This window comes from Mandrillus leucophaeus, unplaced genomic scaffold (genome assembly GCF_000951045.1).
Source record: "Mandrillus leucophaeus isolate KB7577 unplaced genomic scaffold, Mleu.le_1.0 Scaffold682, whole genome shotgun sequence".
Lineage (NCBI taxonomy): Eukaryota > Metazoa > Chordata > Mammalia > Primates > Cercopithecidae > Mandrillus > Mandrillus leucophaeus.
In genome coordinates this window covers 681,088-708,854 of record NW_012107386.1, presented here as the reverse complement: position 1 = coordinate 708,854, position 27,767 = coordinate 681,088, and the positions used below count along the sequence as shown (strand labels likewise).

At 34.5% G+C, this 27,767-nt stretch overlaps 1 protein-coding gene across 7 annotated transcripts in view; it reads right to left on the bottom strand.

The window, feature by feature from the left end:
• Nucleotides 1-27,767, bottom strand: part of PTPRK (protein tyrosine phosphatase, receptor type, K) — a 594,458-nt gene that overhangs the window by 447,013 nt on the left and 119,678 nt on the right. For all 7 annotated transcript variants that reach the window (XM_012002300.1, XM_012002301.1, XM_012002302.1 and 4 more), the window contains exon 2: nucleotides 18,740-18,862. In XM_012002300.1, coding sequence (XP_011857690.1) covers nucleotides 18,740-18,862 — 123 coding nt within the window. The remainder of the gene's footprint in view (nucleotides 1-18,739; nucleotides 18,863-27,767) is intronic.

Sequence of the window (27,767 nt, the reverse complement as noted above, 5' to 3'; positions counted from 1 at the left end):
GAGGGGAGGGGAGGGGAGGGGAGGGAAGGGAAGGGAAGGGAAGGGAAGGGAACCTAATTATTTGCCACTTGTCTCATCTTCCTGGTATCTTCCTACTAGTCTGTCTAGTTTCTGATTAAATGTCCTACTCCCTGTTCTTTTTAGAAACTGGTGACCCCAATTTCAGCTACTTTATTTGCTCATACTCCAGTTTACCTGGTTCTTCCTTTCTCCTCTATCTCTATACTCTGCCATTACTACCTATAGTCATGGGATAAAATATTATGAATTGAATAAATGTTATATGATGCACTGCCATGAACCATGTGATTGAGTCTCATTCTTTGAAGTGCTGACTAGTAAAATGACATGGAATAATTAAAGATCCAAGTATCAACCCATTTACATTACCAACACAGTACTCTTGTTACTTCATGGGATTATAAAAACATACTTTAACTGTTTTCAAAGTTTGTTCACAATCATGTATTATTTTGGTCCTTACAACTACTTTCTGGGAAAAGAAGGACAAATAGGAAAGTCTTGATTTTACCTTTAAGAAAGAGAGGGCAATCTGTCCACATCATGTGGTGTAAGTGCTAGAGTCTAGAGCCTGAGTCTTCCAAAATAAGAAGTTCTTTGTTAGAAATGCCTCAGTTGCCTTATTTTACTTCATAAGATATTGAAGAAAAGGAACAAAATTTTATATTCCCCAAAATATCAAATCCTTTACAAGTTGTACATACTCTCAGACTTATGAAATATTTGGTAAGTCACATGTTCCTTTCTAACACTAGTTGGCTAGACAGAGGGAAAAAGCCTCGATCTTCCAGGGCATTCACTTTAGGAATGGACAGCAAACTCTCTCAGTGTTTATTTTGTTATTTAATAATATTTGCTATCTAATATTTTGTTGTTTAATAATATTTGTGTGCTCATTGGTTTGTTTTTACTTATGGCTTTATTTGTAATAATCAACATTAAGTTGCAGGAAATGAGAGACACAATACTCAAAGTAATTTATCTAAGCATTCCCATGGACAATAGGTAAGTATATGGAAGAAAAAGGATGAAGGGGATTTTCCAAATCCTGTTCAGCCTGGATGTAAACCCTAGCAAATGGGCTTTCATCCCAATAGTATAGCAAGTGGGACATAAAACAGATGTGTTTATCAATAACAGGAAAAACCTACAGATATTAGTCTTAGGAGAGAAAAAAATTCACACTGTAATTCTTTGAGAATAAAGAATTTTAAATCCTTTAAACTCTAGATACAGTTAACTCTCCTTGAAAGGATGAAAATAAAACTAAAAGGGTGCAGAGGAGACTTTGTAGAATAAAAGTATCATCTTTGATTGCATCAGCACAAGATACGAGACTAGGAGATGAGCAAAGTGGGAGTTTTGTTTTCCTTTATAAATGTAACCCCCTACCCCCTTTACAGTGCCTTAGGGACCTGTTCAGTGTTGTACTCTATAGAATTGTGCTACTATTCTGTGTGATTATTCTGATATTCTGTGTCTAATATATGTATGTGTGTGTATTTGTAGATGGTTGTGTATAGGAAGGTATGTGATTTTCCAAGCATATATTATTTCCAAGCATAAAATTCCAAGTATACACACACACACACACACACACACACAAAATATTACAATTTTAAAGGGTTTATACACTCTCTAAACACATCTCTGGAGCTGCAGGTTTAAAAGAATCTGCATTTGACATACAAAGTAACTGAAAACACATTAATTATCATACTATGTAAAAGAGACCTACAAAGAGCAGAGAGTACTTATTCTCTCATTCTTCAGAAGAGGTAACCAAGGCTTAGGTAAGACAGCCAACCTAATCAGGTTTCTCATTTTAGAATAAGAATTCACAGCTAACAATCTGGGCACAGCCCAAACATCTGAAAACAGGTTAAAAAATTACTCAAATATGTAGAATCCAAGTAAGTATCTTTACAAGTTCTACTGTGAGACATAAAACCAAAATCTGTTTGTGCAATAGAATATCCAGATTTTTTAAAATATGAGAAACTCTATCAGACAGTTTGAGACCTTTTTTTTTTCCAAATCTAGATATTTGCTGGTGCTTGCTTGTGCTTTTGCAGTGTGAGATACTTCTAACCATTTTTCCAGTGTCTCAGCTTTAAATGTTGTTGCATAACTTCTTCCTCTGCCTTATGACACCATAGACTGCAGCTGCTGTCAACATTAACTAAAATTCAAGGTAAAAGGTTGTATTTCATTAGAAAATTTTTTAATTAGAATGATCACAAAGCAATTCAATAACCCACATGGAATAACTACATAAAAACAGTCTTAAGACTTGAGAAATAATAAAGCTTTTCCCAAACTATTTCCATATCTCATTGTTATATCTTTGTCATAAAAATCATTTCTAGATACCATTATGTGTTAGAGTGCAAAGCAACTGTACTCAGTGAGCAATCATAATACAAAGGTAATTTTCAGAATTGGATATAAAATAATTCCTAATGAGCTACTGAAAAATTGTGATGAGAAAGTGCAATTTATTCCTCGCTTTAAAAAAAAAGTGAAAGGAATTCAAATCAATTTCTTATAGATTAATGAGATTACTAACCAGCCATGTCACCTTGGGCCAGAGGGAAGGAGGCAAATAGTATTATTCACCATCAGCTACATCCCAGATACTACCAGATGCTGCACACTGTATTTCATTTCACTGGTACCACAACATTTACAGAGAGAGAGAGAGAACTATCATTATTCATAATTTACTGATGGGAAAATGGAAGCTCAGAAAGGTTATATGTCATGACCAAATCTCGAGCAATAAAACCCAGATTTAAATCCAGGTTACTCAGGTTCCCGTGTCACTTTGCCTATTTCCACACTATTCTTTATTTGTAAAATGAAAGTTTAGTCTAGAAATAATCTCTGGGGTCTCTTTCAGATTTAACAGAAATTAATTTCAGACCAGGCATGGTGGCTCATGCCTGTAATCTCAGAACTTTGGGAGGCTGATGTGGATCACTTGAGCCCAGGAGTTTAAGACGAGCTTCGGCAACATGGCAAAACCCCATCTCCACAAAAAATGCAAGAATTAGCCAGGTGTGGTGGCATGCACCTGTAGTCCCACCTGCTAGGAAGGCTGAGGTAGGAGGATTGCCATGACTATGACACTGCACTCAAGCCTGGGCAACAGAGCAACACCCTATCTCAAAAAAAAAAAAAAAAAGAAAAGAAAAAGAAAAGAAAAGAAAACATCAATTTCAATTTCAGTAATGTTAAAAGTATTATAATGGTGCTAGTACCAAAATGGTTTATATGATATGCTGAGTTTGGAGATTTTGTGTGTAAAAATACTTGGAAAATTGAGCACAAAGAACTACGACTTCTATTATAGAATACTATCTTTTCAACTATATATAATCATGTCCTTTTAAATCTTTTTAAAAATGGACAGTAAATATTTTAAAAAGCAGCATAAAGAAAACCTATATGAAAATTATCTTTTTTTTCTCTCTCTTTTTTTTAAACAGAGTCTCGCTCTGTCACCCAGGCTGGAGTGCAGTGGCGTGATCTCAGCTAACTGCAACCTCTGTCTCCCGGGTTCAAGAGATTCTCCTGCCTCAGTCTCCCAAGTAGCTGGGATTACAGGTGCACACCAACATGCCTGGCTAATGTTTTTGTTTATTTTTTGGGTTTTTTTGTATTTTTAGTGAGATGGGGTTTTACTATGTTGGCCAGTCTGGTCTCAAACTCCTAGCCTCAAGTGATCTTCCCGCCTCAGCCTCCCAAAGTGCTGGGATTACAGGTGTTAGCCGCCACACCTAGGCAAATATTATAAATTGTTTTTACTGACCATCCATTTCTCTTTATTTCTTCCACTCTAATGATTTCTTGGGACCTATAGGTGTCCACTTCCTAAACATAGATGTAGAGTATTTGAAATTTCAAAACAACTTTTGTACCACTGCTACTGGTTCAGTAAAAAAGAAAAAAAAAAAAAACTGCTCAGCCTGCAAAAATAAGATAGTAACATAAATGCCATCCTATTTTTTAAAGGGTTTATATAAATTTTATTACTAGGGAGAAACTTAGACTTTATGATAAGGAATGTGACATACGGTAACAGCTCTTCCCACTGGCTTTTCTTCATTGACTTTAATTTTCAGTCAAAGAGAACAGAAGAAATAGTCACCACTACTAAGCTAAGAAGATTCTGTTTCTTGGTTCCAATGGCAATGAATATGCCTGAATAATCCAGTTTAAAAAAATCAAAATCAATGCCTATTACATAAAGCAAGATGTTCTTGTCACAATAACATCCTTAATAGCAAAGTTTAATTCTAAGACCTAACATGAAAAATATAATCTTCCAATACTGGGGCAAAGATCTAAACTTCCAAATATTTCATGTAACATGCAGGAAAAAAACATAAACATCAACAGTAGAATATTATTATAGTGTTATACAGGGCTGGAATTAAACCCACTCAGTCAATCCTCTTGATCAGATTCATCCCATTCATTCATCTACATTAAAAAGCTTCAAAAGGCCATTTTGCAATAGTATAGTACATTAAGAGCAGTTAAATTCAAATCATTTTCTAAAATATTCCTTTTTCCTTCATGTAAATTTATCATTCCATTTATGTATCCATTCAAAAATAACTTGAGTTCCAACATAGTTAAGATATGCTTTCAAGAAGAACGTTGAGAAAAGCATGTTTATATTTTTAAGCTTTTGAGCTATTCATAAAACAGTTATTTATCATAGGTCCATGTGCCAAACACAGTGCTAAACTGCACAACACTGAATGGTGGTATTGTTTCACCTTATTCTTAATTTTAAGCATCAATTTCTTAATTCTATTGTCAAGAACAGTGTTGCTTCATGAACAATAGCATACCTTTTAACATTGTTTTAAGTATCATTGCTTGTAGCCACAAAAGTAATAAGTCAAAATCATTAGTAGATTACATTCAGAAAAAATATTGACAGTTTAAACACATTTTTATTTTCTATAAAATGTTAAGTTAAATTATATCTTAGCCCTATATAAAGTAATATACTAGAAACATGAGAAAAATTAAATACCCAACTGTTTTATACAGCTACTATTGAATTTACTTCTTAAACTTTTCAGAAAGATAATATTTTTGTTGCTTTGGATGCTAATTTAGGAAATAAATTCCTACCCTTTTAGGCTTGCTCATTACCAACAATTAAATCAAAACCACAATTTCACATTAACTTTTCCCTTCCTAATAAATATTCCTTCTCATTCAAGATTCACTTTGACAACTGGTTGAAGGTGGACTTCTAGTTGATATGTTCCATATGCACGATAGCCTAAAAAATGTTGCCCTTGTCCATATTTTCATCAATAAAAACCTTTTCTTGGTTTACAAACCAAATTTAATGGAGATACTTCTCAACATGTAAGTTAATAGAGATACATCTCAATACAAAGATTTTTGGACAATATTTCTATTTTTTTCCTGAGAAATTATTTTTACTTATGACTCAAAAACTCTATATAACATGTAAATCAGGGGTGTCCAACCTTTTGGCTGTCCTAGGCCACACTGGTGTTTGGCCACATTCAAAGCTATCCTGGGCCACATGTGGCTGGTGGGCCATGGGTTGAATAAGCTTGATGTAAATTAAACTACCAGTGGAAAGAGTTTGTTGTGAGTTACATTCAAATACAACAGTTAGTAAAACATCAGAATAGTATAGGTATTTTGAAAAGCGTAGAGTGACTACAAATGGAATGTGTGCAGAACATAATGAATTTAAAGAAATGCATTGAATACAAGGCAATCATGAAACACATTGTTTGGTGACCAGAAAAAAATTTTTTTTTAATTTTTTTAAAGCTTTCACCGTCAAATACTATATTAATGCCAGACTGGAATTAGGTTTTCTCTCTGTTAAAATAACAAATTGATCTTAGTATTTTCAGTGTCTTCTTAAAAAGAGGTCACAAAAAATTATTCCTAATCTTCTGTTTAATCTGAGGAAAGACTGGGTATCTCTCCAGGATATTATTATACACATTAAGTTGATTTTATTACAGTTTTGATGATTAAAAACAAAGACAACTTTATTTCTTGGAAGAGCTGAGTTTCCTTATCATTGTGTTACCTTCTATTTTATTTTTAAATATTAAAATTAATTACTATATTAATATAATTAATATTATCATAAACATTAATAATTTTAAAATACTGGTATTATTCCTTATTTTTAGGCACCTGTCGTAATCAAGTGACCAATCTCCTGTGATAACTCTTCTGATTCTTCCTTGCATGATAAAACAATAAATTCAGAAAAAATAAAAATTTCAAGAAGTCTTTTCTTCTAATCTGCCTTTGTGATTTCCTATAGGTCTTTGGACAACAACAGGGATTCATTTGCTTGCCTTATAAGATTAGGAACAATAAAAATAATTAAATTTGTTTGTTATGTTCCATATTTTTTAATTAGCTCAACACCATTATAAGGCTTGCATAAAAAAAGCGCTTCAAATCAGAGAAGTTCAACTTTCTGTGAATTAATTTTTTTCAGGTAATATAAAATCTTTGTCCGAAATAATTCAATTTACAGGAAGAACATGGCAAGCTGTTAATACAATCACTGTCCATATATTGTTACTTTCGGAGGAGCTGTTAACCAAATACTTATTAAATAGTAAGTTATACCCTGATAGAGAATTTTTCTCTTTTCTAGTGTGATACGGTTGATTACCATAATAAATTAATCACAATCATTCAGTCATTCAGCAGGTGGTTTCTGCATTTCCTCCCATACTTGCCTGAAGGCTCTGCTATCAACTATAGGCTCCACAAATTAAGTCCTTGAATACTGGCCTCAATAGAAAGTACTAGATCAGGTACTTCTAACTTTGATGTCTTCAAGGACCAGCCTCAAGGGTATAAGCTTCAGAGCTGAGGTCACCTACACATCAGCCAGAATATACCAGGTTACTTAGCTAGAATTACTGGGATTGATGACTTCATGAAATAAACTGTAATCCCCAAATTCAAGAAATAAATAATTAGTTAAATATAACTTAATGAACTCATGAGGTGAATCAATTTTGGATTATTTGGGAGATTTTCAGTATATTTTTAATGTTCTGTGTTTTTGATTAGTATGTATAATAATAAAGCTTTTCATTTATCTTGATTTAACTTTAATCCTTGACTTAATAAAAGTTCTTTAATTGATATCCGCTTCTAATTACATCTAAGATATTCAGTAATACATTTTTTCTACTTTTCTTTCAATGGCAGTTAACTGGATAAATAACTAAGAAGAGGCCTTTTTTTAAAACAGAATATAGTTTGACAAATCAACTGTACAAATTGTTTGATTAAGAACTTTTTTACTAAAACACATATGATAAGGTCACCAAAGAGACAAAGGCTGTATATTTCATACGTGGAACCAATCAATACCTATAGAGCCCTCCCAGTAACTGGGTCTGTTACCTAGTCTACCTAGTCTGAGTTTACAGGGTCCCAGCCTGAGAGGACATGGTCAATTCCTGGCAAGCCAGGAAGCTCAGCTGATTTGGGAGACATAAAAGAGGAAGGAATTCACCCACATTTATAAATACTTCAAGGGAAATACTCCTAAAGGAGATGGCTATTTTGAATTGGTTCCTAAGCTTCTGAAAAGAAGAAGAAACCAAGATTTGTTTTTTAAAATACTCTGAAGTAATAAAGGCTACTGAAAACACAATTCTAGATTTCTAATGAAATGTTCAAATAGATGTTAATTTTCCACTCTTACTAATTGTTTAATAATGCATGGCACTGGGTATTTCAATCCTACTACAAGGTTTATGTCAATAAACACTTCTTGCTGCACCTATCTAAAGGAAACAGGCTGGGTGCAGTTGCTCATGCCTGTAATCCCAGCATGTTGGGAGGCCGAGGCAGCCAGAGCATATGACATCAGGAGTTTGAGACCAGACTGGCCAACATGGTGAAACTCCATCTCTACTAAAAATACAAAAATCAGCTGAGCATGGTGGTGCATGCCTGTAATCCCAGCGACTCAGGTGGCTGAGGCAGGAGAATCATTTGAACCCGGGAGCCGAATGTTGCAGTGAGGCAAGATCGCACCACTGTATTCCAGCCTGGGTGACAGAGCGAGATTCTGTCTCAATAAATAAATAAATAAATAAGATAAAAACTAAAGGAGATGACTTTTTTGTTGTTTTTAACAAGAATCATCCTTGGATAATATTTATGATCCTAAGGCGGAAGTTTTAAGAAAAAAACGTTCAAAACTTGGGACCCAGCACAAGAATGACTATATATCCTTCACCAAAGGATTAGCTAATATTTAAAAGTATGTCACTTCATCGGAGTCACTAATTACCACTGATGAAGATATTTTACAACTCTGTGAAAAAAGACTTAACTTGTAGAACATTTATAGCAACACAAATGATACATTATAATAATGCAAACAAATTTTGTCTAGTACAGAGGAAAATGATTTGTCTGTTAGTAAAGATAGCCTCATGGTTTCATTTTGATTGTCTTATTGGACATTTAGTATAAAATTTAGGAATCTTATTCCACCATTTTTTCTTTCACTGATTATGTTTCCCTTATTCCTATAATCTTTTGAACCAGTTGTACTAGCCTGCTGGTTACCCCAATAATAAATTAATCTCTCTTTAGCATATATTCATTCACATACACACTGTATAACACTTGACTCTTTCTTAGTTTTGGAGTTTTTTAAAATAAAGTACGTTCCCATATTTATTCCATGTCATAAAAATCATAAGGAAAACAAGAGAGAATGAAAAATTCTTGTGAGTAACAATGGCAGGTTAGAAAGGTAAGGTAAGCTTACTAGGGGTAGGAAGATTTTCTGCTTTTCATGGTACAGATGTAGTAAATGTGTGAAATTAAGGGAAACCTGATGCTAGGCTGAACAACGCATTAGAGCAGGGCTGTCCTATCCTTTGGCTTCCCTGGGCCACCCTGGAAGGAGAAGAATACACTAACACTAACGACAGCTGATGAGCTTACAAAAAAAAAAAGGCAAAAAATCTCATAATGTTTGAAGAAAGTTTACAAATTTGTGTTGGGTCATATGCAAAGCCATCCTGGGCAGCATGTGGCCCACGAGTTAGACAAGCTTGCGCATTAGAGAATACAATGTTGTCTTAATAAATGCTTTATTTGTGCGTTCTTCTAAATCCCACAGCTTTGAAATTCTGCCTACAGATCTATACTACCATATCTGTATCAAAGAGTATCCCAGAAACATTTTTTGTGTTTATTTATTGATAGGTATAAGACATAAGGAGGAGACAACTAAGAACCTCTTTTTCTTCAGGATACTGTTGTGTCTGAATTTTGTACCTGGAATAGCTGTAGATTTTAGACCTTTAAAGGGAAATAGCCTGAGGTAAAAAGATGACCTACTGGAATGGAGAAGCAAAGAGAGAAGAAAAAATTTGAATTGTTGATGAAATCACTGAGCCACTGAATAAGCCAACTCTGGACCTTTTGTTCTGTGAAAGTAGCCTTCTTTACAGTTGAAACACATTTCTAGTTGTGCTTCCCATTACTTGCACTGGAAAAAGCATAAGAGATACAACTTCTGCCACCCCTTCAAGTCAGCCCTGATTCTTTTTGCTGCAGTCTCTAAAGAAGGATCTCTACATATACTTGTTTTATAAAGTTCAAAGGTTAAATCCTTATCCTAGATCTCTACATATCTGGATTCCTAGCCTTGCCTTTCCCAAGACATAAAACCTTTGGCAATTTACTTAAGCTCACCTGACTTCAGTTCCTTCATCTACAGAATGATGTGAATACATATTCCAAAGGCATTTTGGGAGAATTAAGTGAAATGACATATTTTAAATGCTTGGGATTACACAGAAGGAGTCAGAGAAACATTTTTTAAGTATCCAATAAGTCTGACCTAACATGGATAAAAATCACACCCTCAAAACGTAACTTTTGAATACTGAAATTTGCCACCCTACTTTCCTATTTAATCTCCAACTCTTAAATAACTGAGGTGGGAGGAACATACAGAAATACATAACCAGCCTGATGAAGTTTGTAAAACTGTCCTATTTAATTTTATTCTCATAAACCTAGAAAAAGCAAGCCAGCAACTTTTCAATCAGCATTGCTAGGTGGAGATTTCATGATGCTGTGAGCATTTCTAATTTGTCATATGCTCTAAATTTAGAAGATGTGCACTTTTCATTGAAAAATATATCTCAGCCAATAATTTCCTCTTTGGGGAGGGAGTAGAGGTCTTTAAAACATACTATAGTACTCTTGGCAGGAACTAGGTTGGAAAACTAACATTCTTCCAAGATTTTAAAGCATCTTTTATATGTAATGATAATCTAATATATAATCATAACTCCATATTTTCACATTAACTATATGATATAATTAATATTATATATATATTTAATAATTCCTAGTTACTTACCTTCTCTTGGTTTTTTGGTTTTTTGTTTTTTTTTTTTTTTGTATGTATGTATATGTGTGTGTGTGTGTGTGTGTGTGTGTGTGTGTGTGTGTATGTATTTCCCTGGCATTCTTCTTGTGCTTGAAAGATAATAAGCTTTTAAACTGAGATAGTACCTAGCTATCTTGAGTCAAGTTTATTTTTGGAGAGGAGAAGTATAAGGTCATAACTGTTATTTTCGGTCACACTGCTACCAAGGAAAAGTAATTTTGAGTCTTTGGACTATCTATTGATTTTAAGGTATATGTTAAAGGTGACTATATAGTCTTTGAAATTGCTGTGTATTCTTATCTTAATTCATCTAGGAGGTTGGAAATTCTCTAGCACTGACACCTATATTATTATTTTTTCTTTTTTTTAATTCTAGGCTGTTATTTTCTCCTGAAATATATTAGGACATATCTAACTTAGATGCATTATGTGCCTGAAATATCAAGAAAAAATTCCAGTCTCAGCATGCCATTTCTGTCCACTGTAATTTAGACATTTTTCATGTTGCATTTATGTCTGCTAGGGTAATAGTCCTTACATTAAAAACCAGCCTTCATTAAGTGGCTCACCCTTCAAGTAGTCCATTACAGCCTTTCATTCTCTCACCTTGCACTGCTTCCAACTCCCACTGTTTTTAATAAGCAACTCAAATGTGGCAAACTATCTTCTCTGTGCAGAGGGCAAAAGCATCAATAGCCAGATGATAACATGGTTTGGAAGAGCACATCAAAATAAGCCCATAATTCTCATCCTAAAATACCTCACTGCAAACAAAGACTTAAAATTATTTTCAAACCCTAGACTTTAGTCTGATTCCTTTCGTCCACGATTTTTTCTTTTACCATACATGCTCTAATGAGACAGCAGATAATATGTGTGTTTCTAAAGGTTTGCTTAAACAGACATGCAGCAAGTGTTTATCAAATAACTAAAAATAACATACAGGTAAACCAAAGGAAGGGCAAAGCGTCTCCCCAAGGGATGAGAATATCATAGAGCAAATCCTGAAGTTTGGCAGCAATTCCAAACAACAGCAAGTCTCAGATTTCATTTCCCACGAAGGGTAAGAAACAGTCATTTAAAACTTTCAAATTGTGGAAAGAAATATTTTAAATGAAGTGGTAGAAGATCATTCTGGATTAAATGAAATAAATTATATAGCTCATTATATAGTGGATTTAAATAAATGCCCATGCCCAAGTCAAGGAAATTTGTCAACTCAACTACAATGATGAAGCACGGTGGTACTGGAACAAGCGTAACTTTTATATTAGACAGACAGATCTAAGTTCCAATTCTGTCCCTAGGTGACAATTATTCTATCACTCTCTGCCATGTTTTGTCTCTGTAGATATGCTGTTAAGATACTCACTCCACTACAATTTTATAAGGCTCTTGTGAGGATTAAAAGAGACATGTCAAGTCCCTAGTATAGTAAAACTCAGTAAGGGACTAGTAAGTGGTAGCTAATAGTAGTAAGTACTATAATCTCAGAGATGCTTATCTAAAAGTGCTTGAGTTTGCAACATCATTGTTTTCAAACTGCCCTTTGGAGCCATATGTCTCTAGGCGTTTTTCAGAGAAGCCACCTTGATGGAGCCGGGGTGGTACAGAGAAAGGGGTAGATGGTGAGTATGTAGGGGATTATAAAACAAGTAAGTTCCAGGACCATTCATTCCTTGTGATTGATTTTAAATATTAAAGCAGTGGAAAATATTATTTTTTAGAAAAAAGAATTCTATTACTTAAAAAAAAAATCTGAAATCATTGAATGATGCATAACCTTCCAGCTTTAAACCTCTGCAGTTTTCAGGCTCCTTAGAATCTAACACCTATATCCAGTACTTTTGGAGGTTTTCCCATCTGTGTTAATGGCCTCATGTTAAGCCCTTCCTCCCCCTACTACAACCAAATCCCTCAGTTCCCCTTAGGACAACTGCACATGTTCACAGACACACTCTCTTTGGTTGTGTTAACAGACAATGCTAAGTAGATGACAAAAAGAAAGTAAACCAACATTTTGGCCTGATTTTCTCAATCTTCTAATACAAAACTAGCCATAATATTGCAAGTCAATATTCGTTGCCAATACTACATGCACAGAACTTTATTCTACCACTCTCTGCCACGTTTTCTCTCTGGCAGATGCACTGTCAAATAATTCTGTTAATTCAGCTGTGTGAGATTTTTGGCCGTTATAACTTTGTAAAAAACATATGCTTTTTCATTAATCATCTATAATGGAGGATGAAAATATTAGTCACAGTGATCCACTACTTTTGGTAACTGATCACTATTCCCAGAGAGAAAGAAAGCATAAGTTAACATAAGAACTTCCTTGAAATTTCTTCTCAGATGTATTAAAATGTGTTACATGGCATATATAACATTGTTTTAACAAATTATTACTAAATTAAATTATTACTAAATCTTCTATAAAACTAAGAGACTAATATAATTACTTAGAAAACTTAGCTGAAATAATGTTACCTATACCTTTTTTTGTAAGAATCAAATTATGGACACCAATGTCTTATTTAATTTTCACTTAATCACACTATCAGAAGAAAGCCAGGTACAAAATCATGTGACTCATGCATGCTCCCCACTGAATAAAAAAGCGCGCTAAATCTCTCCAAATAAATAATTGAAGAATGGTACTGGAATTATCTGTTTTATAATCCCCTACATTCTCACCCCTACCCCTTTCTCTATACCACCCTGGCTCATCAGGGTGGCTTCTCCGAAAAACACTTAGAGACATATGGCCCTAACCTACTGAATCAGAACTCACTCAGTTTCATAAGGGAGGAGGAATGATTCCTTACTTCAATCTCCAGAGTAATTTAATGACAAAGGGCTTTCATTTTTTACTATATATATAGTGTGTGTGCATTTTAAATAAAGAACCCTGTACAATTATTTTCATTATTATCGGTGAAAACACTAGACTGAAGGTAGGATACAATTCAGTCACAATTTTAAATACTATCAAATAAGTTCTCTAGAGACTCTAAACTAAAATTCAATTAGCCATTTTACAAAAACCTGTTAAAAATAAAAGCAGTTGTAATTACAGTCAAAGATAAATGTATTGAGATGTCAATCACAATCCCTACTCTCAGATCTAGGACAGAACATATAGTAAAATGGTCAAATATGTTTGCTTCACGAGGTCATAAGCATAAAAAATATTGACAAACAAGGTCAAGAATGCACATGTCTTTGAGATCAAAGAACGATTTCTAGTTCCGTGCAACAGCTCTTATTCTCTATGGGTTCTGAAAATACATATACAATAGATTTTTGAGGAACAAAAGATCGGGATTTGGCAAGCAAAAGTCAAAAACAAAAAGAGAGAAAGAAACTTGAAAAGAGTACACAAAAAGACAAAAAAAAGAGTTAATTTTTGGTAGAATTAACAACATTTAAGTGTATCCAAAATAGATAGGTAATATTCATAAAGACAAAGGTCAAAGCTTAATAATTTTATGTGAAGGTCTAATTACATAAAAATCTCAACTCAATATAATGTTTGGTAAATGGGGTATTTTTTAATTCAATTAATTTTCTAACAAGAGGAGCTTCTTTAATTCTTGACAAAAATATTTTAAAACTTACATTACAGAAGTTGACATTTTTGTCTAAGAAAAATTAAATTTTTTTTTTTTTTGAGAAATAAAAGACAAAAAAAAAATGGTCTATGTTCATAAGGGTTTTTTTTTTTTTTTTTTAAAAAAAAAAGACAGTCTTTCTCTGTCACCCAGGCTTGATCTCGGCTCACGGCAACCTCCACCTCTCAGGTTCAAGCAATTCTCCTGCCTCAGCCTCCTGAGTAGCTGCAATTACGGCGCTGTCACCACATCTGGCTAATTTTTGTATTTTAAGTAGAGACGGGGTTTCACCATGTTGCTCAAACTTGTCTCAAACTCCTGACCTCGTGATCCACCCACCTTGGTATCTCAAAGTGCTGGGATTAGAGGCATGAGCCACCATGCCCTGCCGTTCATAAGGACCTTATAGTCTAATGGACAGAAGGACATGTAAGAAATATACTATAAAAATAGCTACAATTTAAGTAGTACATAGTACAGTGGGCCGCATATTCTGATATGAGGATAGAAGAAATAGACTTTCAAGCCAGTCAGGAAGATCTTCACAAAGCTAGTAGAACGTGAGTAGACACAGTAAGAATGGGTAAGAGATTGATGAATGGATAAGTAGACACAGAAATATTTCAGCAGAGGGAAGAGAACAACACAAGGCCCATACAAACATATCAACGAACACAATGTTTTTTTAGTAGGGAGGAGAGAGTCCAGTATGGTAAGAAGAAAACAAGAAGTTTGGACCCATTTGAGGATTTCTATTTTATATCTTTTGTTCTAATCCATGACATTTTATTTATTATTTTAGTTTCCCAGGCTTGTGTGCACTGGTTTTATTTATTTTTTCTCAATTTACATTGACATATCAGATAGATAAAGAAAAGTACACAACTCATCATTGCACAGCTCAATGACTTTTTACAGATTTCACCACATCTCAAACTGTAAAATGCCATCCAGATGAAGAAATAGAATATGACCAGCATCTGGACGACTCCTTCATGCCACCTGACAAGCACTAACTATCATTACCCATTACTTCAAGCAAATAATATGCTGATTTCTAACATCATTGATTAGTTTTGCCTGTTTCTGAAACTTACATAATTTATATAAATGTAAACAATATATACTCTCTTGCATCTGGTTTCTTTCCGTCAAGATTGTGTTTGTGAAATTCATTCATATTATTGTATAAAGCAATGGTTCTTTCATTTATTTGCAGTACAATATTCCACCTTATGAATATGCCATCATTTATTTATACATTGCACTGCTAACAGACATTTAGGTTGTTTTCAGCTTGGAACTATTATGAATGCTGAGGCTATCAACATTTTTGCACATGTCTTTTGGGGAACATGTATACTTAGTCCTGCTGGGCTTACACCCAAGAATGGATTTGTTGGTCATAAGGTAGTACAGATTTATGCTCCAACAGTGGTATCAGAGGGTTTTACTTACTCTACATTCTTACCAACATTTGGAATTAAAATTTTCACTTTTCCACTGATTGTACAGTAGTTTCTCACTGTGTTTTAAATATGTATTTCCTTGATGACTGAGTTAAGTAGGTGCCCATAGTTTCATATGATTTGGGGATATTAGAACTGTCTTACGAAGTACCTATTCTTTTGTATGCTATTTTTTATTCTATTTGGCAGACCTTTCAGTCATCATCATTGTAATCTGACCAAACTAGTATGTGGGACTGTGTAGTAAGTAGTAAGTAGGAACTGCTGCAGAACATTTTAAGCAATGATTGATGGTACTGTATCTCTTCATGAATAGAAACAATCTTCTTTTTGTCTATTATTCTCCACTATCCATCTTCAACCTTCTTTCATTCTATTTATTCATCCTGTCTTTTTTCACTCGCTCTTGGCTTTTAGTTCAAAAAGGTCAATAAACAGAAGCCAGTTAACAGCACCAAGTATCACACAGTTCAATAACAAGTTAGGTTTGGAGAGCCAGCTTTTATAGAGTTGCCAAACATTTGGGGGTTTTTTGTTTGTTTTGTTTTTGTGTGTGTTTTTAAAGTACATAAAGAAAATAAGCATGCTTGCTAATTTATATGACAATAAAAAGATCATAACATTTTAGTATGATAAATCTAAATGTCTCCTTTATGCCAATTTACGAGCAAGGAATGTTCAGTCAGCACTTTAAAGGAATATCAGAAAGAAAATGAAAACAATAGCATCTATTATAAAAAGAGATGACTAAAAGAAGAATATACATGAGTGCTTTCTCTCACCTCTCTGAAGACTAAACACAGTTTCATTCGGCAAAGTGGCCGTGACCTTTTTCCCTCCTCTGCATGATTAATTACTTAATGTACTATTAATTGGAAGATATGGCTGAATTTCAAATGCTTTCATTTTCTGTGCATATCATCCTGTACTGTAACCACCGATTAAGCTGTTCATCAAAGGTGAGCCAACAAGGTCATCTAAGCAGTAATTCTTCAACTATTCATTACCCACCATCAATGGTAATTAGCAATGGTAACATTTCCATAAATCAACATCTTTCTTATTATTCTATGATGATAAACATTCAAAATGTGTGCATCCCAGCCCACCCCCTTCAATTTTATATGAAAAGTTCAGTCTAAATATACCACAGAGAAAATGCAGGTAAAAAATTACAGTAGTTTAATTAAAATGCACCAGGAAAATAAGGTTACATACCTTTGAAAGAAAAAATACAAATCTATGCACAAAATTAAATGAGTCTGCTGACAAAGTAGGGGTCAAATATAAGAAGCAAAGAGTGTCAACCACACAGTTCCAATATCCCTCTGCAAAGGAAATTATGGCTCAGTTCAGCCTCAAAAATAACCATTTGCCTACTCAGTCACAGAAGGTGACAATTCAGAGTAAAAAGCAAATTTAATTCTTTCTACTATAAAAGCACACATCATGGGGGAGCCAATAAACATTTTTTCAAGGAAATATTTACCATATTCATTTACAAACCAATAATTACATTTAGAAATGTAACTTTTAGGTTTTGTTTTATTTGCTTTGCATAATTGTGATAAATTGTTTATTGTTGATGTTTTCACGTTTTGTTTTTTTAAATCATATTAATCAGCAAGTTCAGGGACGCTGCTGATAGAATTTTCACTCTTCAATAACCAGAACTGACATTTTCACTTCTAATGGCTATGTTTAAAATTGTCGCATCTAAAATTCACACTCAAGAAGGACTTACTCATTTTATAGAAAAATTAATTCTAAACCATTTTTAATCATAATAAAAATACTAAAATACACTCTGAAACCTAAATTACTAGTACTAAGTAATCAGCACATTATATTATATATTATAATAGCATAATGATATATATTATACATATGTGACTATATATAATATATAATTATGTACCATGTACTAGTCTTGTTTCTTTCTAAATATTGGAAGGAAAAGAGTTTGTTCTCTTTGATGTTGTATTTTTAAATTCCTGTTTATATTTTCAATGTTACAATTTAATGTTATTGCTAAGCATATATGCATAGAACTTGGAATTTGCTCCAGATTAACATGCAGAATTGAAAAGCACAACTATTAGTCTAATATTGTATGAAATGGTATGTAAATATTGACATCCTATGTTAATTGTGTGTTTTTCCTAAGTAAGATGAAACACACTGCACACTGGCTTAAACAATTATAAATTATATTATCTCACAAAACCCAAAATCAAAGGATATAACAAAGTAAGGTAAAAAATGAAAAGATGCTGGGCGCGGTGGCTGACGCTTGTAATCCCAACAGTTTGGGAGGCCGAGGCGGACAGATCACAAGGTTAGGAGTTTGAGACCAGCCTGACCAACATGGTGAAACCCCGTCTCTACTAAAAATACAAAAATTAGCTGGGCGTGGTGGTGCATACCTGCAGTCCCAGCTACTCAGGAAGCTGAGGCAGGGGAATCGCTTGAACCTGGGAGGCAGAGGTTGCAGTGAGCTGCGAGCAGGCCACTGCACTCCAGCCTGGGTGACAGAGTGAGACTCCATCTCAAAACACAAACAAACAAACAAAAAGAACAGATTTTTCCCCTATTTCTCTACAATTCCCACATAAAAGATCTCCATTAGACACTTTTGTCTCCATGCTGCCTCCCCTCAGAATCACTGGCATGCTCATGACCACTGGGAGAAAGACACAACCTCTCTCCTTACAATGTAATAAAATTCTTTCCCTTTAGTCTGATTGGATCCAACCTGTATAATTTAATTGAATAACAATGAAAAGAGCTGATCCCACATTTAAGATTTTTTTGGAAAGGATTTTTTTTTTTGTTTATTCTGCTTTTTTATTTTTTGATTTCTGGTTTGTAACTTGGGTTTTTATTAAATAGAAAGAAAACACTAACACTTATCTTATTTTTTTTTTCAAAGACAGAAATAACAAAGGTATAGTGAGGATTCTTGAGGAATACAGAATTACAGAAAGTTATTAAGGGAAAGGCAGAGAATACTTTAAGGCTCTTAGATGTGATCCAGTAGCATAGCAATTTAGCTTATTATAACCATTAAATTATTGTTGTTACACCTAAAATAAGAAAATCCTAGACACTGCAAACCTGTTCCCCTAACATTGACTAAACAGAGTGACTCTCACCTTGAGGCATCTCGGGTGGCAGATAATGAGGCTCTTGAGCACTAACATGCACCCACTCAAAGTCATCATACAGATCCTGGTGGTAATCACAGGCCCCTGGACCATCATCAAAAGTACAGCCACCTAGGAGAAAAGAGGACTACTGTTACATTCTACACAGATTTTCCAAACATAATGAAAGCTCCGGAGAAGGAAATGTTATATTGATATATACAGTATGTTACTCAATCTTGATTTTGAATCATTAAAAATAATAGAAGATACATGCATAAGTCAGGCTTTCTTGAAATACACAAAGTGTTATTGGTAGAGGGTCTTCACTGCAACTTGCCCAGGTCCTTGGCGTCTTGAACAAAGAATTGGACAAAACCCACAACAAAGCAAGGAAAGAATGAAGTAACGAAAGCAGACATTTACTGAAAATGAAAATACACTCCACAGTGTGGGAGTGCACGAGCAGCGGCTCAAGGGCCCGGATACGGAATCTTCTGGGGTCCAAATACCTCCCTAGAGGCTTCCGATTGGCCACTTGGTGTTCACCTCATATAAATGAAGTGGTGGCCCACAATTAACACTGTACAGTACTTTCTGCAACCAATCAGAGGTACTTTCAGTTTTCCATCACCACTCAGAAAAGGAGGAAGTTTGCAAAGGGAAACTGGAAAGTTGGGGTTTTCCTTTCTATTTAGTTCTAGGACGTCAGGTGAATCAGCCTTAGGTTCCCTGCCTCCAGACCCTATTCTCCTGCCTCACAAACCACCTAGAGCCTAAATCATTTTTAATAACTTTAGCGGTGAGAAGCAGAGGAAGAACAAGAGTGAAAGTTGTCTTCCTCTACAATGCAAATTCAAAAAGGTGAAATAATTTAAGTTTTACCGACATCTTTGCTTTAAAAGAACTATTTGAAATCTCATAATAGCCAATGAAACATAAAGCTTTTTAGGGTCTAAAGTGCTTGAGGTCTGTGATATCTTCCATGCTTTATTTAGATTACTTTCATACACAATTATGATTTAAAAGGTAGGGGGTGACTCAAGCATAAAACCAATCAGATTAGCCTATAATCACTTTCACCGCTCCTACTTTATTTAATAACTTAGTCTTTTTAAATGGGGGTAGCATTTCCCCTTTGCATCAGTCATGGTTTTTCTGGCTTAATTTTCAGGGGTAATTGTATTGCAAAAGTAGAAGGATTATTTTTGCTTCTTAGCTGATGTGTACAGGCACACACGACTCAACATATTTAGTTTATTCAAATCATGAAAATAAGAACTGGCCTATATGTCTCATCTTGAAAGAAAATGCATTAGAACTAATGAAAATCCAGCAGTGGGTTTAATGAGAAAAACCAATAACCTGTCTCCTTTCAAATAGCTTATTTGTTTAGTTTCCATGGGGATCTCTGCGAAGAAACTCAGTGAATTCTCTGACCAAGCAACAGACTAAGGAGTAGTAAACCCCAATGCTGTAAATTCTTCCCTGTAAAAAAAGGAATTTACTTTCCTCATCAAAAGTTTGGTAATCTGAGTATGAGTGAAAGTTACACCCCTCACCAACGACAGAGAGGGGTGAGTGTCACAGGCAAAGCAGGAAACATCAGAGATGTCATGTTGGCACTATAAGCTCTAAAATCTTTTCCAAAAGGAGAATATGTTGAGCGTATTCTTGAATCACTCTTATGACTACAGAAATCCTATAAAACAACCCAACTCGAGAACTCAAAAGCTTAACATTGTCTTTTAAATATGCTTAAAATAGACTTTTTATAAATGCTCTCATTAAAAAAGATGTACTTTTTAATTTAAAATTAATCAATGAAAATAGGTTGCTAGGAAATGTATCTTCACATAGCAAGGGGAATGTTTTTCTCAAAATATAATTTGCTATCAAACTCTAAAATAATTTACTGCTTTGTAACACAGGCCTTCAGGGCCCCCATTACCCTTTATAATAGTGTGAGTGCCCTTTGTATATAAATTTAAACTACCAGCGGGACCCATATTGACTCATTTGAAAGACAAATGGCCTTAATTGCTCTCCTTCATAGCCACTGTTAATTTTAGACTACAGGATTCTGATTAGCAATAACAACTAGGAGTAGCTATACAAAATAAGTGGGTCAACCCTTGCTATTTGTTGTACATCCCTTCCCTATCTGAAATTTGTGAAAGGAGTCTTGAAAATTATTACTGGTCTACTTGACTTGAGTAACAAGAAAACTTTCAAAATAATTTTTAATATCTAATTTACAACAAGGTATAATCCAAGCGGTGTAAAATATAGCATACTAATAAATCTTTTGCAAATCTTTTTGTAAATAATTTTGTATTTCAAGGTTAAGGGCAAATACAGTACACTGGAGTAGACGATAGGAAATACAAAAATAATAATACTAGATTGATAAATGAGACAAACTATGGGAGACATATATATTAAAATAAATACAATTTGTTATGTAGGATAATAATATGATGAAAATTCCAAAGAACACAAAAGAATTGGCTACCCACACTAGGGTTGCTTAGGGAAGGTTTCATTGAGTTACTCGTAGTGAATATGAGGAAGGATATACCAAACAGAGGCAACCCAGAATGGAAATGGGATTAAAAGTAGAGGAAAAGCAAGAGCAGCAGCATATAAGTCTAAGGGAACATCATATGTTGTGAAATCTCAAATAATTCTGTATAATGAGCATCCAGAATATGTAGGAAACTAGGAAGAAACAAGTAAATACGAAAAATTTTAGATATCAGCAAAAGGAGTTTAGAGTTTGTTCTACAGCTGTATTAAAACCTTTAAAAGATTTTATCAAGGAGTATGAGGCAATTCAAGCCACATTTTTAAAAAAAAAAGGTAATAACCCATGTAGAGTTAAAAGAGGAATGGAGGGAAACAGAGGAAAATAATTTGTTTCAACCTTGTAACAGAGAACAGCACATAACATATCCTGAACTAATTCAAACATATACAGTTCCTATTGACCATTTAGGACTCACTAGAAAGGTCTAAACACCAAGTCCTCTATTATACATAGTCCTCGATACACATTCTTGAGTTCAAGACATCTTTATGTATAGTATTACATAAATCTATTTAAAAGAGAAATGTCATAGGAAGGTCCTAATTCATAAATTAAAACATACCTTATGCATTTAAAGTTTCACTGAGTTGGATGGTAGATGGCAGAACAGAAAGAGGTAATACCAAATTGGTGTTCGAGAAATTTAGTTAGGCAGAGGGAAAGAAAAATGAGCACGGAAATGTTCCATTTTCTGCTGTTGCATTTGCTACTGGTGATAAGGCTACAATGAGTAGCTGCAAATCATGCCAGAGAAATGGTGACCACAGTTCCTTGACCTTTGGAGGAAAATTACTTCTGAAGAGCATGTCACAGATTGCTAATTCCTCTACTCCAATCAATCAACTAAGGGACAGATCTATCACCAAAATGGTCTGCTTCTGTGATAGCAAGCCACTTAAGGGGTTGGCAACCTGTTCATCTGAAAATAAAAATCAAGCTGATTTGAACTTGCCAGAATTTCATTTTATTCCTAAACTGCTCAGTGAAAAATGTGGTACTAAGTAGTATTAGACACCAAAAAGATTAAACATAAAAAGTAAAGAAAAGTAAGTACCCCGGCCCCAAAACTATATTGCCTAAACATCTGGCATTTAGATTCTTGAGTGCTTATTTAAAGAGAAGGTAAAAGCTCTGTGAGAGAACACGGAACTAGAGACATTTTCTGCAGAATCAGGAAAAAAATGAATACTAAATTTAAGTCCTTTCTGAAGTCAAACTTTTCAATAAAACCTGGGTTCAACTTAATTTAAAAGAAGTTGAACTGAAGAAAAATGAAAAGTCAGTAGATCACTGGAGAGCTGTGAAGGACATTCTTTTAAAAGATTGTCTAGGGTCTTCCACATTTTCCCCTTCATGGCACCTCTAGATTCTTAATTTTCTGACTGAGTACAGTAGCAAGAAACAAAGTAGAATTATCTTTCATGGTTCTTTACTGTTTGTAAAGAACAAGCTTTATTTAGCTGAAGATACAGAGCATTTTCTTAAATTTTTGGAATATATGTAGTTTTTTCAAGTAGAAAGAAAGCCCAAAACAAAATATGTTGGAAAATACAATATCCCCTTAGTAAAGTTGCTTGATGATCCTCAAAAATGGACAAATTAACCTTCTCCAATAGTGAATTAAGCTGTGATACATAACTTTGCTCATGTAAGTGATTATTAACTTGGAATGATCTTTCTTCCATTTAGGACACAGAGAAAGATTAACTACATGTCACATTAGGACACATGCAATACTGAGTTAAACTAACTTTGTCGTCTATTTATGCTAATCAGAAACCATCATATAAATTTGTCGGTATGATCTCCAAAATTCATTACAAAAAAAGCCAATATATTTCACAAAAATTTTAAAAGAATGAAAATTACTAAGTATCTTAAATGCAGTTCTGTTGATAATCTGGGTAATATAGTTTATTCCCGGAAGAACACCTTACAGAAGTACAGAAATTAGTGGGTTTTGTTTTTGTTTTTGTTTTTGAGACGGAGTCTTGCTCTGTCACCAGGCTGGAGTGCAGAGGCACGATCTGGACTGGCTGCAACCTCCGCCTTCCAGGTTTAAGCGATTCTCCTGCCTGAGCTTCCCGAGTAGCTGGGACTCATGCCACCATGCCCATTATTTTTGTATTTTTAGTAGAGACAGGGTTTCACCATGTTGGCTAGGATGGTCTCATCTCTTGACCTCATGATTCGCCCGTCTCGGCCTCGCAATATGCTGGGATTACAGGCGTGAGCCACTGCGCCCAGCCAAAAATTAATAGTCTTAAATAAAGTTCATCTTTCCTCTGAAATATATTGGCATATCTGAATAGTTTTTTTTTTTTTTCCCCCTTTTAACTCTACACTTCTGGGAATACTGAAGGTACAAAACAAAAACTGGCATACCAAGATAAATATTTAGGTACTTTCTACCTGCTGTAATGACAAGCAACAGTTTTGTTTTCCAATTTAAGTACTGAAATTAAAACAGGAACAATTCCAAGTCGATACAAATAACAAATGGTTTTAAGGGCATATTTATGAGTCACTGGTCATAACACATTGCTCTGGTTCATTACCAAAGAGGATCTACTAGAAGAAAACAGAAAATTTATGAATAGGAGTTCTTTAAATAATAATCACTTGAGATCCTGAAAGTATCCTTTGCCCTGCTTGTAGTTAATAAGGGTGTGAAAATATTATTTAGGTCTAACTCCTTCATTAGGGAAAAAGAACTAGAGACACATTTCAGGAAAGCCAGACCCATTATTTATTGAGAGGTAGAAATAGCTCTTAATGATGAGAGAACTCACTTCAAACACAATTGTTAATTTTCCAATTGTTCATCCCTAGAGTTCCATCTCTAGCCAAAAATATATATGTTTATATAATCCAAGATTATTTAGCTAGTAGACTTCTATTCAAATTGTATATTATTTGAAGCAGATGCTCTACTCCAACTAAATAATCTTCACTGAACTAACCAGAGTGTAATAACAAGTTCAATTCCACCCCCTTCATCTTTACAGAGAAACAACATTAAAATTCCTTATATCTCTATTAATAAGGCTGAAAGAATTTTAAGTATGGGCCATACATCATCCACGCAAGTGATAGAAGAGAGACAATATAGCTAAACGCAGCCTGGAGTAATGGCTAAATACATACATAGCTTTCATATTTTACTTCTTTGAGCTTCAGTTTCCTCCCCAGTACAATCAAAATAATAACAGTTATAGCACAGTGGTGTTAGATTAGTCATAATGCATGTCAAACTCTTAACACCCAACACAGTTTTTTTTTGGTTAAAAAAGCATCCTTATTTTTTCACGTTTTATTTTTCCCAGTTTATTCTGTATATGCTATACAGATGCACACAGTTAACAGCTAAGCCCTTAACAAAAAGAGAAATATGGTTTCCATCTAATATACACAGAAAGACTAAAGATAGTTTATATAAAGGCAATATTACCATATTGCTAAAATCAGTTTTACCTGAACACTCATCATACATACTTTCAAACAGTCAGTAAATACCTTCCTTTAGCATAGGAATCAGCAAACTTCATGTACAAAAAGCAAGGTAGTAAATATTTCCAGTTTTGTGGGCCATGCCATTTTTGTCATAATTACAAAACTCTTGTCATCATATCAAGAAGCCACAAAGAATACCTAACAAATGGGCATAGCTATGGCTGTACTTGATTAAAATTCTATTCACAAAACAGGCCACATTCTGAATTTGGCTCAAAGTTCACCAACCCCTGGTTTAGATCACTGTGATCTTAAACCATAGGCAGAATATAGTCTGCTTAAAAGCTTACAACCAAGAACCTTTAACTTCTGCATCACCTCCATATTTTCTTTCTCACATGTTAAGAGTAGTGGTGAGCCACACACAGCCAAGCAACTGAACCAGAAACGGAGAATGATAGTGCTACATCTGAAACCAAATCAGTTGTCTGGCTGGCAAGCAGTATGAGTAATAAAGTGAAATTAGAAAAAGTGAGAACTAGAGACACTTTCAAGGGCCTCCAGTCCAAATGCTTCCAGCTTGTAAGACCACAATAGGAAATACCTCATGCCCTAGCATATACATGTATACATGCATGCGAGTTATCTCCTACTATGCTTCACTAGTTCAGTGCTCTTTCTATAAATGAAATAAAATGAAGAATAGTTAGGTAAATCAAGGAAGCAGCTATTAAAAGGAAAAAGGTCAGCAGTCCTTTGTTTTAAATACAGGTAACCACACATCCACTGTAGCAGGGGATCCCGAAGTGTGATCAATCCAAATCTTACCTAATTTTTAGGTCTCAGGTACAAGTTGGAATTCAAAAATAAGCCTCTGAGACCTGGGCAGCTTTGCCAGTATGTATGTGACTTCATCCAACCTCATTATGGAGCTAATGGGTAATTAATTACATGCCAAATACCCATAGAAATGATTTCACAGATGAAAAGAGTTTTTGAAAATGTAAAAGGAACATGTTAGTGAAAAGTACCCCAAAGCAGAAAAAATAAAACTTGCCAAGAGTCACAGAGCAAGAAAGTACCAGAGCCAGGGGCTGAACTTAGGCACTATGGGTTCTTTACTCTTAAACACTACATTAAGTGTCTCCTAAAAGTGAGGCAGGATTAGCCATTTTTAGAATTATCCAGTACAGTTGCCTCCAATGGGCACAACCTCAAGAGAAGATATTCCCCATTCCACCCATTTGGTATCATGTTGGTGCTGCATCCTATGAGAATAAAAATGTGGTAAATTTTGAACCATATAATACATCAACGTCTCTCAGACATCTCTGATATCACCAACAGGAAAGGGTCTTTATTGGAAAAAGCTATAAAAGTCTAGCTAATTAAAATTTTTACAAATAATTGTATTTAAATAGGGTGACTTAAGGCTGAAAATTTATATGATCATTAACACTGTCCTATCACTCTTGCTTGGGAACCTTCACTTTTCACCTCACCTCCCCCTAAAACATGTATAAACCAGTGAATTTTCTATCTTTAAAAACATTAAAAGCAATTTTGTTCTGACTATTTTTGCAGCAGCCCTTGCACAAACTGTAGGATAATAAACCAGGTGTTTTCCCAAAGATCATTAGTGAGTATATTTACCCAAGTTTCTTTTCCTACTTTTTATACTTTTAACTATTCCAGCAAAAGGTCTTTTTCGCTTAGTGTTAGATACACAATAGAGAAACTCATTGAACAAAGTAATAGAGACTAAATGTAGTGAAAAATAAAATTCTCAACTGAAGCCATATTTACATTTTGGTAAAATTGGAAACCACCCAAGCTCACATTTAAACATATCTTTGTTTTGTTTTGTTTCTCCTGGAGAGATTATTGATTACTGGTGGGCTCCACTTCACCCATATGAGACACACACTAGCTTATTTCAGTAGTTGCTCCTGACTTAGCTCAAGCATGATGGGAGATAGATCATTTTTCTTTCATGAAGGGATGTAAAACAGAATTCCATGACGCAATCTCCTAGAGGAAGGGCAAAGGCCTGCTTTGAGGGGTTGAATTTAAAGTTTTACTTCAGACTGGCAAAGGAAATTTAAATATACTCACCTACATTTTAAGGAGGTCAACAATTAAGTTTTGTAGGACTTTGAAGTACACTTCAAGAAAATAGATAACCAATTAATTTATGTAAATAATTAAAATGCATCCTGAAATTTTAAAAAAAAAGAACACTTTTTTAAAGAGGCTCACTTGAGCCCAGAGTTGGAGACTATCCTGGACAACATAGGGAGGCCCCACCTCTACAAAAAATAAATAAAAAAAAATTAGCCAAGCATGGTGGAGCGTGACTGTAGTCTCAGCTATCGGGAGACTGATTACTTGAGTCTGGGAGGGTGAGGCTGCAGTAAGCCATGATCACACCACTGCACTCCAGGCTGGGTGACAGAGTGAGACCCAATCTCAAAAATAATAATTCCATATATATATATAAACTTTATCTTCCCATATTTTTCATTAATATAAAACCCCTTGCATATCAAAATGTTTCTAGACTAGGTTAACATAGAAGGTGTATGGGCCAGTGTTTGGGTTTTTCAGACTTCTTAAAACATAATTCTTAAGAGTAAAGAATGATGGTTTTTTTCTGCCATTTTCTTCAGTTAGAATAGATAATTGGATATCATCCTCATTACAACCAGTATATTAACTATTGCTACTGGATGCATTAACCAGTTATTCTCATTCTAAGCATAATTTAATGTCAGTTTAGCCTTCTGTCTGGTCCAGAACAAACAAGCCACTCACACAAACATAAGCAAATCATTTTGTTAATGTTGACTGACATCAGAACCCTGGATGTAGAGGACCTTTGCTCCCTTTCTCATAAAGACAGTACTCTGGGCTTTAAAGGGAGTTTTAGTGAAACTTTTAAGATAATCTTTAAAAGTGCCAACTTCTGACCAAATCAATGCTGAAACCTGAATC